Raw genomic sequence first — 14,159 nt, 5'->3', positions numbered from 1 at the left:
AATTAAGCCTGATCTCTGAGGCCGTGTCCCAGGGGGCAGTGCAGCTAGAGTGCTGGGCTGTCCTTCAAAGCAGCCACACCTCTACCGAAAGCCTCATTCCTTCATTAGCAGCAGGACCTGGGAAGTGGCTGCACTGTAGACATCACTTTCCTATCTGTCAAAGGGAGAAGTGACACTAGTCCCTCATGAAGATGAGGGTATTTCGAATGTCAGGCTCTGAGCCAGGCCTGTGTGTCCTCTTCCTCAGCAACCTGTGAGCCAGTGATACTCCGTCTCCCTGTGAGCCAGTGATACTCCGTCCTCCCTGTGAGCCAGTGATACTCTGTCCTCCCTGTTTCTATTGTAACCTTTTATACAGGTGTCAGAGAGAGATGCAGGACTGTGGGGAGCGGGTGTGGCGGCAGTCCCAAAGGTGCCAGGGACTGCAGCTAAGTCATATGACTTGCACCTGACTTCCTCACACAAGACACAAACATCTTGAGTGCTGCGCAGGTGTACCAGGATACAGGTGAATCCAATTTGGTGGAGATTTGCCCCTGCTGCCCTGATTAGCTGAAGCTGCGTGCCTGGTGAGGTGGCGTGGCCTGCTGTGCGTGGATGGGAACTGAGAGTATAAAAGGAGTGAGAGGCCCAGGGTTCGGGGGAGATATAAACAGGGGAGATATAAACAGGGGAGATATATAAACAAGGGAGATATAAAAACAAGGGAGATATATGGAGAAAGAAGAAACAGGACTGAATAAATGTGTGCAGAAGGATCCTGTAGCAGCGTCGTTCTTCCTGGCCTGTTGAGTGCGCGCAACAAGTGGTGCCGAAACCCGGGACAAGAAACATCTTCAGGCACAAGCGAAGACCCCCTGCTACAGGGAGGATTCAGAACTGCATAACGGGGAAGAAGGGGTTAATAAAGGTTCCCGTGAAACAGACTGTTGAGAAGGATCCGGCGTGGATTCAGAACTCTTCAGCTGGGGAACGGTACTGATGAAGAGAAAGAAGAAAGATGAAGACTGAATAAACTGCTGTTAGAAGGACTGGTGGTCACGTCGTTCTTGCTGGTCGAGAGCGGGCGTGACAATTGGTGGCCCGTACGGGGAACCGACTCCCCCACCGAGTTCAGAACTTTCAGCAGTCAGTGGTTGCCGGCAGGGTAAGTTCACGGTGAGTGAAATTTGCGACCCCAGGAGTTTGGGAAGGACCTCGGATAAAATAGAGGCAAGCATAAAGTTGCCAGGAAGCAGGCACAAGGTAACGAAAGGTTCCCGGCTTTGGGACAAGTTAAGGTTCCTGGTTTTGGGACAAGTTAAGGAACTATGATAACCTCGGTGTAGTGATCAATAGATCCTCGCTGTGTAGTTATGCTTTTTTCTCCCATTGACCCTTTGTGGGTAGGTCTGATAGTTTTGGTCTTGTTTGTTCTGATATATGGACTCTGTTACTGTTTGAAACTGTGTGTAGAGGCAGTCAAGACAGGTCAGAAAATCCTTATAGAGCAACAAGAAAGTATGTCGGAAAAGAAGGGCTTAAAAAGAAAAAGGAAAAAGAAAGGAGACACAGTGTTATCAGGTGGACAGAAAGGACAAAATAAAAGAGCTGAGGCAGAGGAGGAAGGCGAATTAGCTTTTGCTCCCCCTCCCTATGCCTCCTCGGCAGCCATCTATGGGCAGACCTTCTGTCCGGAGGTCTGGAAAGAGGATAGATTCTCCTTGCTGGGATGTCCTATTTTCACTGATCAAGCTAAATTTGCATGGGATAGAGATATGCTGCTTGATCAAGGTAGATTTGCACAACAACAGACAGGATATCCAGTGCAGGTGTTTGAGCAGGTGAATCAGATTCCTATAAGGGCGTGGAAATCATTGCCTAACAGAGGGGAAGTTAGTGAAAACTTGACTCTCATATTGACTCCCCAGATGAACACACAGGTGATTGAGGTTATGGTCTCATTACCACGAGGTATTGTGTCCATCTCCCCTGGGGATCGACAGGATCAGGTGTTGACGTGGGCGAGAGGGTCTGTTTGTGTGTTTCCACAGGACCAGACTGAACCTCTTTGGGTGGTGGAGAGATTGGTGAGACGCTACAAGAATGAGGCTCCTGATCCAGTTGCCCCTGTGGATGTGGTGGATGATCCCACAAGCATAAAGGATGGAGCCGAGATGAGAGATCCTTTCGGTATTCCAGAAGCCGATACCAGCTCGACATGACATTCAAATTTTTCCATGCTTTTTGATCCCTGAATTTCCCTTAAAGAAATAGCCCCGCTGGCCATCTATCCCTTGCTTCAGGGAAGATGAGCGGGGATGAGAGCCCTGGGATGTATGCTTGTTATAGTGTGTGTGTGTTTTGTGTTTGGCACATGTGTTAGGTGCAGAGTGTGCGGCCCGCACTTTCGCCATGGTAGCGTAGGCTTTTGCTGCAGTGGAGGCGGGACAATCTCCTCAGATTCGGTTTGCCGCTCTAAAAGAAATTATGCTGCGTTATGCCATGGGTTGCGAGGCTAAGCACTGCACAGAGGATAGCTTGCTGTTGGCATCCTGTGGAAGGCATGTCTGATTGCATGAAGGTTCAGTGTCCTAGTTCCCTTCCCTCAGGAAAAACGACACGGGAGCTGGCCAAGACCTCTCTGGGTGATGAGCCTAAGGGATGGTTTTGTGTAGGGCCCCTATGCTTGCACACTGGGGATCAGACCTCTACCTTCACCCATGAGGCTTGCTTGCAGCAATTAAGATCTGGCCATAGGTTCATTAACATCCTGGCCTTTTGATGCACCTGCCACAAGCAAAACACAATCTCCCCAGGTGTGGCTTGGCATGATAGAGAGGTAGTCAGTGATAAGACTCCCTGGGCATGTCACCAACCTAAGACAGGGATCAAACCAATGCTGTTTGTCACCCAAGGACGGGTAAGGGGCATGGCTGCGGGGGGCTATCTACAGACATTCTCTCTGCCAAAAAAGAAAAAAGGGGGAATTGTGGGGAGCGGGTGTGGCGGCAGTCCCAAAGGTGCCAGGGACTGCAGCTAAGTCATATGACTTGCACCTGACTTCCTCACACAAGACACAAACATCTTGAGTGCTGCGCAGGTGTACCAGGATACAGGTGAATCCAATTTGGTGGAGATTTGCCCCTGCTGCCCTGATTAGCTGAAGCTGCGTGCCTGGTGAGGTGGCGTGGCCTGCTGTGCGTGGATGGGAACTGAGAGTATAAAAGGAGTGAGAGGCCCAGGGTTCGGGGGAGATATAAACAGGGGAGATATAAACAGGGGAGATATATAAACAAGGGAGATATAAAAACAAGGGAGATATATGGAGAAAGAAGAAACAGGACTGAATAAATGTGTGCAGAAGGATCCTGTAGCAGCGTCGTTCTTCCTGGCCTGTTGAGTGCGCGCAACACAGGACCCTGCATCTGTCCTCATGCTGTATCACCTACTGTCCTGACGACCAACCTTGCCCAACACTCGTATGCTCAGCCTCGGTTTACCTGGATCCCACCTCCTCCCTAGACACCGTGTCACTATAGAATGTTACCTATAAGGAAGTGAAAGCTCAGAGACAAAAGGCAATGGAAGACCCCTCACCACTTACAGGCACTTGTCAATACACACTCTAATTACCTGACTATTTAGTATGCAGGGAGATTTGTCTGCATGTCTGTGTGAGCACCACGTGTGCAGCTGGTGCCTGAGAAGACCAGAAGAGATCATTTGAGCTCCTGAAACTGAAGTTGCAGGCAGTTGTGTGCGGGGACTCCTTTTGGAAGAGGGGAACCATCTCTCTATCCCCTTAACATACATGTAACCCTCCTAGGGACTCTATTAGTAGGAGCAGCCAGATAGCTCAGTGGGTAAAGCACTGGCCACCAAGCCTGACCACTTGAATCGGATTCCCAGAATCCACACAGTGAAAGGAGAAGACTGACTCCTGTTGTCCTCTGACCTGGACATGAAAACCATGGCTCATGAGACATGAAATTAAGTGACCAGCTTAATTTAAGTGTAAGTAAATAAATAAAGTGTAAGTAAATAAATTACTTAAATTTATTTTAAATTTAAGTGTAAGTAAATAAATAAACAAACCCTATTAGTAATCATGACCCCCATTTTGGAGATAGGAAACTTGGTCTACAGCTGTAGTAACTTGCCCAGGTTCACAGGTAGAAACTGAACACAGTGGCTTGATCTTGGGTACAGCTCTTCACTTCCACATGTGTCACCTCAGGATCATAGTTTGGCATGGGCACATATCATTCCAGATTCTGGCTCTGCCCTGCCTAGGCGCGTGGGTCAGAAAGGCCTGCCTGCCTGCCAGCCTCACCACCTTGCTGTGAGAATGAGCCTTCTTATCTCATGCTCAGCCCTGGATATTCTCAGTGCAAACCAGGCCTACGGTTGGCTCCGCCCCCTGCCCAACCCCAATGACATCACTTACCCAAGATGGAAACCTGTGCAGTGGGGGTGTAGGTGGCTTGTTCTCCAGTTCCACGTCCTCCAGTTCACCTCTGCGGGACTTGAGGCTCTCTCTCTCTTCCTGCTTCCCTGATGGAGGCAGCGCCTCCATCTCCATCTTCTCTGCTTCTTCCCGGACTTTAGCTCTGGCTTCAGACTTGGAGGAGCCAGGTGAGTGGAGGGCTGACAGCGCCCCAATCTCAATGCTTACCACGTGGTCACAATGCCCAGGGCCTACCTGGGGCTGACTGTGGTGCCTTTTGGCCACTTGGAAGCTGTCCCGAGGGATGCTGGGAGCCCGCACCTTTGGCAGGGTCAGGCTACTACCAGGGCCACCTTCCCTGGCAGAGGTCTTGGTCCCAGGGAATGTCCCTCCCTGAGCAGTGACCAGACTTTCTCTGTAAGAGGCTGACCCATGCTTGGGGTTGCCAGGCTTCATGCACAGCTGACTGGGAGAGCCCTCTTTCTGAAGATGAGACTGAAGGGTCTTGGCCTCTGCTGTTTCCCCAGGATGGACCATGCTGAAACGCAAATCCTCAAGACTTCTGGCTTCTGACAGGGAGTCCCTGCTCTGCAGGGTACCCAGAGAAGGTGTAGGCACAGCCACCTTCAAAATCTGGGTATGGGGATTACTGTCCTGCTCCACAGGCTGGTCACTGGGCCCTGAAGGGACAGGATCCCTCTCTGGGGTTCCCTCAGGAACAACTAGCAGCTCCTCTGAAGGCGTCATTCGAAGATCTGTGAATGAGGCACAACCAGGCACATCCAGTGAGAATGTCCCATTCAGTCCCACATCTTGGTGTGCATACAAACACCCTGCCTCTTACCCTCAAGAGCATCCTGAAGGGCCGCCACCTGCTCCACTAGCTGCTGGTTACAAGTCTTCAGCTGTTGATTTTCCATTTCAAGCTGAGCAAAAAGAAAAGGAAGGTTTAGAGAGCCATGTCTCTGAGCAGAGCACTTGCCCAGAGCGGGAGGCCCTGGGTTTAATACCTAGCTGTAAGGAATCAGTTAGACTGGCCAGACCCTGCTTGTTCATATGCATAATCCAAAAAGGCCCGAAAGTCCAAGTCTTTGAAAAATCGTATGCGGTATCATTTCACAACCCCTGCACGCACATTCTCACTCTCACGCTCGCTCACTCTGTGTGTGTGTGCATACACACCATGACTTGGATTTGTTTTTGTTTTCTTTTGTGTTTTAAGATTTAATTATTTCATTTATATGAGTACATTGTAGCTGTCTTCAGACACACCAGAAGAGGGCATCTGATCCCATTACAGATGGTTGTGAGCCACCATGTGATTGCTGGGAATTGAACTCAGGCCCTCCACGAGAGCAGTGCCTGCTCTTAACCACTGAGCCATCTCTCTGGCTCATGCTTTACAATATTTTTTTTTTTAAAGAGAAAGGAGAAAGAATAAATGGCATCATGAGTGTGCTCACTGCAAAGAAGCTGAGAAGATTCTGGAAACTTCCAGCTACTACTCCCTTTTCCAACCTCAAACCCAGGAGTAGGCTAGAAGAAGGCTTCTGGAAGGCTGACCCAGACAAAAGGAAAAGGGAAGAGATTAGAAAGACAAAGTGGAGAGGGGGAAAGTGGAGCCGGGTGTGTCTGAATCGCAGCCTTCACAGGATGAAGGCCAGGCAGTGGCAGGGCCCTGATAAGCTGGGCAGAGGCAGCCCCACAGGACCCTCAGGCTGAGGGTTTAACTCACCTCTGCTAACTTTACTGTCACCCATTCCTTGATCTTTGCAGCTTTTTCTTGAACAATTTTGGCTTCTTCAGCTCTTGTCTGCTTCTGCAAAGAGACAGCCTTTGGTTAATTATAGCAAGGGAGGAGAGAAGCCAGGAGGAGAAACCCGGTGACTCGATGTGGCACTGCAGCACAGAAAAATTAATTCCATTACAACTTTTAAAACATTCTTCTTGGGCATGATACCCACACACTTCAAGTCTCAGTACTTAGGGGCTGAGGCAGGTGGATCCCAAGATTAGACTGGACTACACAACAAAATCCTGATTTAAACAAGTCAAAGTTCAAGTGGGAAGGGCTTTTTCCTAAGCATAATACAAATTCTAAAAACCCACAGAAGAAAAAACTAATAATAAATCCATGTACCATCACTATAAATTACTGTGTGACAAAAGGAAGGCAGTTGAAGAAACTGAAACCCCAGTGGAAGGTGGCCATGGTGGTGGGCAGTGTGCACTCAGCTGTACACAAGGCCGAGGTGCGAAGAAAGAGCAGTTAAGCACAGGTTCAAGACCAGCCTGGGCAAATACAGAGATCCATTTGTAAAACAAAACAAAAGGCCTGGCTAAGAAGGATTTATAACGAAACAACACACAAAGGGGTATTTACCATGCACAATCAAATAAACATGCACAGGAGATAAACAGAAAGTCAACAACAACAACAAAAAGAACCCATGAAAGGCTGTGAAGCGCCATCATGATTTTAAGCATGCAGATACAGAGGATGTCACTTCCCTCTATCAGACTAATTTGATATTACCCTCAGTGTCAAGAATACTGGGAGTGCCGGGAGGTGGTGAGTTCCAGGACAGCCAGGGCTACACAGAGAAACCCTGTCTCGAAAAACAAAAACAAAAACAAAAAAGAATACTGGGAGCAACTCTAGCACAAACTTGCAAGGTCTTTGTGGAGACAGTTAGACAACATCTGCCAACATTCCATACACACAGACCCTCGGCCTCACAGAGCCACTGCATAGGAAACATTCGATGAAATACTATTTGAGAAAGCAACACAACATAGGAATCCAACCCCTGAACTAGCCTGAGTGCCCACCGACAATAGTAAGTAAACATAGCACAACCACAAAACGAGAGTCTGGTGCACAGAAACAGCACTGGGAAGAGAGGGCAAAGGCCACTTAGCATTTAGACCCTTCTGGATGGTATAGGGGTGGGAGTGGGGGTGATAATTTTTTTTTTACTATAGCATACATTATGCTTACAGTTTTTTTTAAGAGCTAAATGAGCATAGAAGCAGTATTTCTCAAAATAATTAAGGAATGAAAGGTGTTCATCTAGCCAGCCTTTCGTTCCAGCACTAGGGAGACAGGCCATCAGACTTCTGGATTGAGGCCAGCCTGAGTCTAGTTAGAACAGTCATGCACCATGCACCACCATGCATGAGAGTGTGAGTCTGAGTGTCAGTGCTGGAGAGAGCTTAAAAAGAAGCCTAGAGTGAACTGAAGGAAGAGGTTTGTCTGCATGAAACTTTCCTGCTGTAAAATACCAGGCATTAAACCTATCTCTTTGTGCTTCGATCTACATCTCTAAAATAAAAGATAAGGTATTCTACTCTTGTCGGGCCATTCTGAGTTGAAATAAGAGTCAAACGTTCAGTGCTTTTAGCACAGGTACCAGCCAGCTGATGATGAGAGCTACTTCTGCACCTGAACAGCATGAAGCAAGTGATGGCCCCTGAGTTGTTCAGAGCGGAGCAGAAATGACTCTCGTTAATCTCCTAGTGGAAACTGCCTGACCATTCTCAGATGACAGACACAAACTCCAAACCAGAAGGCTATGGAAAGGAGCTGGGAATGAAGACCTCAGATCAGTAATTCAGACCTGGAAGGACCTTAAAAGCCACCTAGTTCAAAGCTGGTAAACATTAGCCCTGAGGCCAAACGCAAGCCTTCCTCCACCTGTTTGTCTCCCACATATTTTTATAGATAAAGATTTCTTGGAACACAGCCATGCCCACTCATTTACAGATCATCACTTTTTATTTCACATTCTAACAGCAGAACTGGGCAGTTGCAAGTTGTAAGTTCTTCGGCTCTGTATGAAAAGCTGGCAGACTTCCGTTCTCTAACATCCGCTCAGTACAGTCTGATCTTTCCCTGCTGATTATAGTTGTAAACATTTTTATCCTAACCTGGAGCACGCCATCCTGCCCCATCAACCATCAGAATGCTGCCACTTCTTCCAACTCTGAACCACTCAAAGGAAAAAACTTCTCTAAAATTAGTGCATCCGAGGCACATCCAGTAAGGGAATGTCCAGTGAGTACTGACAACTTCCATTCACCCACACTTACTGGAAGGAACTGCTTGAATCCACTGGAACCTTTACAGCAAATATACATGCAGATAGGTCAAAGTCTCTTTACCCTGTCCTCGGGCTTGTTATGGGGAATAGATGGCAAGATGGCACCAGGGGAAAGCTGGGTAGATAAGGCCAGTGACAGAGGAGATGGAACTGGGGTGGAGAAGACATGGTGGCACATGTCCACAATCCCAGAACTTGGAAGGTAGAGGCAGGAAGATAAGGAGCTCAGAGCCAGACTGGGCTACCCAATAGTGCTTATAAGTCCATGAAAAGGAGAAGTCTGGGCACAGGAAGTAGCAGAAGGGAGGGCCAGAGGGGTTCTGGAAGTCCCTAGAAGCAAGAATCCTAACTTGCTTAGATACTGGGCAGTGGCCTGTTAGGCTCCCATGTATTCACGAGAAGTCTCCATTTTCAGTGTCAACCCTGTTCGCTGCCTGTCCAGGTTCATTGAGAAACTGGCCAACCAGCTGGGGACAATCCAGTCCTATGCCACTTCAGTCACACTACAGCTGAGTATCAAGTAGCACATGATGGCCTGGCACAAGGCCACCAGAGGGAAGGAAAAGATCTCCTAACTAAGTGCTAACCACGTGTCTGATACTGTACACAGATACCTAGGGTTCATTATTCCCCAAACCTCAGAGGTTTCATAACCTCCATTGTATAAAGGTGTGACTCAGGCAATTCCCCTAGAGAACAGCAGGCAGCAGAGGTGACATTCCCCTCAGGGCCTACTTCCTCTCTATTCCCCTAGCTTCTAATGAATGGTGAAGAAGCTGCTAATGATTGCCGAGTAAAAGAAGAGCCAGGGCCCAAGCACAGGCCCTAGAGACACTGAGGCCAACTGATGGTGACGCTGAGAGGGGAAACGTGCTCTGCCTCACATTAGCCCCTACCTGCTTCTCCAGCTGTGCCTGCAGCTGGCTGATGAGCTCGTCCTTGCCTTGAACGGCTCTCAGCAATTCTTGGTACTTTTGGTGCAAGGTACCTGTGGAGTCCACACTCTTCAGATTGGACAGTTTTATCTTCTCTTCCATCACACCCACCTGAAAAGTACCAACAAGTGCTCATAAGGTCTCAGGTCACTCGTGAACTGTGTGCAATGGCTAATACAATATGGAATGAGCTAACCCCTTGATGCTTCAGAATGTGCCTCCTAGCCAGAGCCCTTACCCAGGCCAGTCTGGGCCAATTAATGACATGACCAATGAGACCTTAATCTGTGCCAACGAAGGAACTGACAACTGAGAACACATTTTGGCTACTCTGAAGACATCAGAAGCCGAGCAGCTGGCTTCAGGGTGGCACCTGCTCCCACCCCACTGGGGCAGAGAAACTTGCCACTCACAGGACATCCATGTGCCTCCTCATATTTCCTAACCCTCTTAGAGTTAGACAAGGCCATGCCATTCATCTAACCAAAGGGCTGTAAGTAGAAACAATACATACTTCTGGGCTGAAGTATTTACAGTTTGATTGTTTTGAGACAGGGTCCTCCTCTGTAACCTTGAATGACCTTGAACTAGCTGTATTGGTTGAAAGTATTTAAAAATCTGGTGCATGGGTACCCAGTAAATTCTCTCCAGTGGCAACCAAGAAGGCTGTGTGTTCCAGGCAGGAGTGTTCGTACACTGTCATTGTAACATGACAGTGTCACCTGCACATGTGTTGTGCTGTCCTGGGACGCACGCAGACCCCATAGTTGTACATGCCTGTGTAAGATCCAGCTAAAAGACAATGGAACCTCTTTCTGTCTGGATTCCTGAATGACAGGGGAAGCTGGCTCCAAGTTAATCCCGATGGGTGTGGACCAGTCATGAGGACATGATAAACACAGACTGCAGTTTCAATTTGTCCCTCAGCACAGTGAAGCCAGTTTGGATTAATGTACCCATTCACTACACTGAGTCTCCTTCATTAGCACAGAAAGCTCCCAGTACCTTGATGTGTTTGAGCCCCACCTGTAACTGCAGGTTCTTAAGAGTGTGACCGTGTGACCGTGGGAAGGGAAGAACATTTTCCCCAGCACTCTCCCACAGAGCCCCATGCAGAGTTACCTGAGTTTCTGCATTTTCAGCTCTCTGCTCAGCCTCCAGCAGCCTCTGCTCCAGCTCCTGCATCTGTTCGGGCAGAGAGGGAGGAGAGATATTGGTACCAGGTCCTGGTGATGAAAGTGGTATCAGGGCACTCAAGTGCACAGACACCATACTCAGGCCAGACTCCAACTGCCTGTGTAAATGGCTCCAGGATTCCAGGCTAGAGATTTCTCTTGGCAAGTCTCAGTACATGAAGTATGGCTGCTGTCATCAGGACAAAAAGCCACTCTGTAGAATAGCAGATCACTGTCATTTTTCCTGAACACCACTGCCCCAACTCTGCCTTGGTCTCTTCTCTCTGGTGATCTTTTTCTTCTGTACTGGGTGATGGATAGGCCACGCTGCTGTCTGCCCATGTGCCAGCACAGACCAGGCTTCCATACACATCCACTTTCTGCCAGTGGAAGGCAATGCTCCCTCTACCCAAGTATCTGACCAGCTGGGGTAATTCATCAGTGTCCTCTTACTTGATTTCACTAAGCTTAAAGGAACAGAAAAAGGCCAGGCATGGTGGTGCACAGCTTTAGTCCTAGCACTTGGGAAGCAGAGAGGCAGGTGCATTTCTGTGAGTTCAGGGCCAGTCTGGTCTACATATCAAGTCCCAGGGCAGTTAGAGCTACACAGTAAGATCATGGAGGAATGGGAGAAGGAAAGGAACAAACAGAAAAGATACTCAAGTATGTGTATGTCTGTGTATGTGCTGGGGGTCAGAGGAAACTCAGGGGCATGATGATCCACCAACTCCTACATTAAAAAGCTAAGTAGGTAAAAGCATTTGAGCATTTGTTGGATAAGTATTTGCTGACAACCTGATTATATCTCTGCAAACAGATGTGGTGGTTCGAACCTGTAATCCCAGCACTTCTACCATAAATGGGGTCTAGTGGGAGGCAGAGACAGAACTATCTAGGAATGAGCCAGATAGTGCAGAGGTAGAAAGGAGAAGGGCAAGAGACAAATCCTGAAAGTTGTACTCTGACCACAGACACACAGACACACAGACATACACAGACACACACACACACTCACACATAAAATAATAAAATGTATTTTTAAAATTCTATCTTGCACAGGACAGAGCAGTGTATGTACACTTGCAGTAACAGCCCTGAGAGATGGGGACAGAAAGATTAAAAAAAAAAATCCAGGACTAGCACATACAAAATTCTTGACAGCTTGGCCCACAGAAGATCATGTCTTAATAAGTAAGTAAGTAAATAAATAAGTGAATCAAAACAAACAAACAAACAACAGAACATATACTGGGCCAGTCAGATGGCTTGGCAGATGTGGATGCTTGCTGCACAAGTCTGGTGATCTGAGCTCATCTCTGAACCCACATGAAGGTAGAAGGAGAGAGTTGGCTCCACAAAGCTGTCCTCTAACCTCCACACATGCGCATGACATGGGCCCCTATACAAACACATTGTGTAATTTAAAAAATAAAGCTGCCCTCCTACCTTGCTACCCACATACTACCTACTTTGCTGGTTGGAGGTATAGTCAAAGCCACCCTCCTACCTTCCTACCCACATACTACCTACTTTGCTGGTTGGAAGTATGTATGGTCAGTGGTAAAGCACTTGCCTAGCACGTGCTTATATGGAACTCACAGAGAGATCTGGCTGCCTCAGCCTCTCGAGTGTTTGGGCAGAAGGCTAATTCTGGAAACTCATGCAAGGGATAAGCTCATAGTTTAGTGTGGAGTGCAGGTTCTCCCTCTGCTGGCACGCCTCTGTGTGCTGCATGAACCACTAACCATTGGTTCATATGGTTCTCACGTCAAAGGTCCTGTGCCTTCCTGAGATGGTGCCAGCTGGGTCCCTCCCTCCTGCCGCAGGGCAACACACCTACATTGTTCATTTATGAGACACACACCTCACCCTTCTCCTTGTGGCTGCTGGGCAGACCCAGAGCCCTTCCCTTTCCAAACTCCAGCCCTCACCCCGCTGTTCACGGAGGACTTGACTTCTCCAGAAATGTAGCCTTGTCTCCCTTGGTCCAGACCTCGGCTTGATGCTTATGAGACAGTACACAATCGCCCGTGTCTTTTCACGGGCACACCTCAGCTGCAGTTTTGCTTTCCTTGAGCAAAGGTGGGAAGGAAGAAGAGAAGCTGTGCTGGTGTGGGCCAGGGAAAGTCAGCTACAGGTCATGTTTGAGACCCAGAGGGCCTCTTTTCTAAGGCTGCCTTCCTTGGGACCAAGAAGACACAGCTACTTTAAGTAGCCACTGCACCTGAAGAGCAGTTAGGGGATGCTCCTCCAAAGGTCCAGGTAAAACTCAAAGTTGTTCCCACAGGGCTCCCAACAGGTGAGAGGGACCAAGGGCAAATGCACTTCCTCCCTTCACTCTACTGAACAAAGACATCATGAACAGATTTCTCAGCTCAAGCGAGGAGAGAGGGCTGCTGTGCCAGACTCCGGTATCATTTAGGTCAAACCACATGGTCTAAGCCAGCCTGGGCTCCCTGACCTCCAGCCAGTTCCACACCGCACAGAACAGTATTACAGGGGTAAAAATCTCCTCAGTGGCTGGAAGGAGAGCTGAACGATACAACTCAGTATTAAATAATTCTCCCTTCAGCTCTGAGCAGGTTAAATCTCTTGAGATTCTAAAGCCTGGAGGCAAGACAGAGGCCAGGGAGCTGCACAGAAGTATCAGCCTCACCACCATGTCGTGGATGTTGGGCAGAAATGACGAGCTTCCTGCTGCTCTGGTCCTTCTAACAGAGTTCCTGTTTGCTTTGGCTAACCAGTGTTGAGGGGTTTGTCCTCCAGAAAGAATCTAATTAATGCAAAGACTGGGAGTATTCTAAGAATACAACGAACTGTTGAATGGTAAGGTCTTGGCTCCTCGACAAGTTTCCCAGATGGTTAGATTGTAGTTCTAACATCTGTTCTGTGGCTCAAAAGCCATAGGCTTTCCTTGGGAAATAATTCACGTTTATGACCTTCCACAATAACTGTCTGACATTTTCTAATTTTGTCACATGAAAAAAAAATGTGTCTTAGCCAGGCTGTGGTGGTGGTGCGTAACTTTAATGCCGGCACTAAGGAGGCAGAGGCAGGCAGATCTCTGAGTTCGAGGCCAGCCTAGTCTACACCAGACAGCCCCTGTAAGGCCATCCAGAGCCAGTCACCTCCTGTCAGCCACTGGCAAGCAGCTCTGCCCCACACAGCTGATGGTCCTCTGTTACCAACCCTCCTTGTGATTAACTTTCCAGGACACTTGGTGCTCCACAGAACTCTGCACTCGCTTCTATGCCTCTTCTGTGGGGAGGAGGAGGTCCTAAAACTAGCTTCTGAACTGAGTGATTTTAAATATATAGAACTTCTGGTTTTCCCCTTTATTGAAAGAGTTATTGTTTGTGTGAATGTTTGAGCGGCTAAATATATGTGTGTACAATATGAGTGCTTGGTGTTGTGTGAGCCAGAAGAGGGCATCAGATCTCCCAGATCTGGAGTTACAGGCAGTTATAAGCTGCCAGATATATGTACGGGGAACCGAATTCAGGTTCTCTGCAAGAAT

At 48.2% G+C, this 14,159-nt stretch overlaps 1 protein-coding gene across 3 annotated transcripts in view; it reads right to left on the bottom strand.

Moving 5' to 3' along the window:
• Plekhh1 (pleckstrin homology domain containing, family H (with MyTH4 domain) member 1) overlaps positions 1–14,159 on the bottom strand; it is a 52,493-nt gene that overhangs the window by 21,812 nt on the left and 16,522 nt on the right. For all 3 annotated transcript variants that reach the window (NM_181073.3, XM_006515646.2, XM_006515645.2), the window contains exons 3-7: positions 10,590–10,652; positions 9,429–9,578; positions 6,165–6,248; positions 5,274–5,355; positions 4,430–5,184 (exon numbers count right to left, since the gene is read on the bottom strand). In NM_181073.3, coding sequence (NP_851418.2) covers positions 4,430–5,184; positions 5,274–5,355; positions 6,165–6,248; positions 9,429–9,578; positions 10,590–10,652 — 1,134 coding nt within the window. The remainder of the gene's footprint in view (positions 1–4,429; positions 5,185–5,273; positions 5,356–6,164; positions 6,249–9,428; positions 9,579–10,589; positions 10,653–14,159) is intronic.

The sequence above is a fragment of the Mus musculus genome, chromosome 12 (genome assembly GCF_000001635.26).
Source record: "Mus musculus strain C57BL/6J chromosome 12, GRCm38.p6 C57BL/6J".
Taxonomy (NCBI): domain Eukaryota; kingdom Metazoa; phylum Chordata; class Mammalia; order Rodentia; family Muridae; genus Mus; species Mus musculus.
Note: the sequence above shows the minus strand (reverse complement) of the source record. Positions and strands in the feature narration are given on the sequence as shown.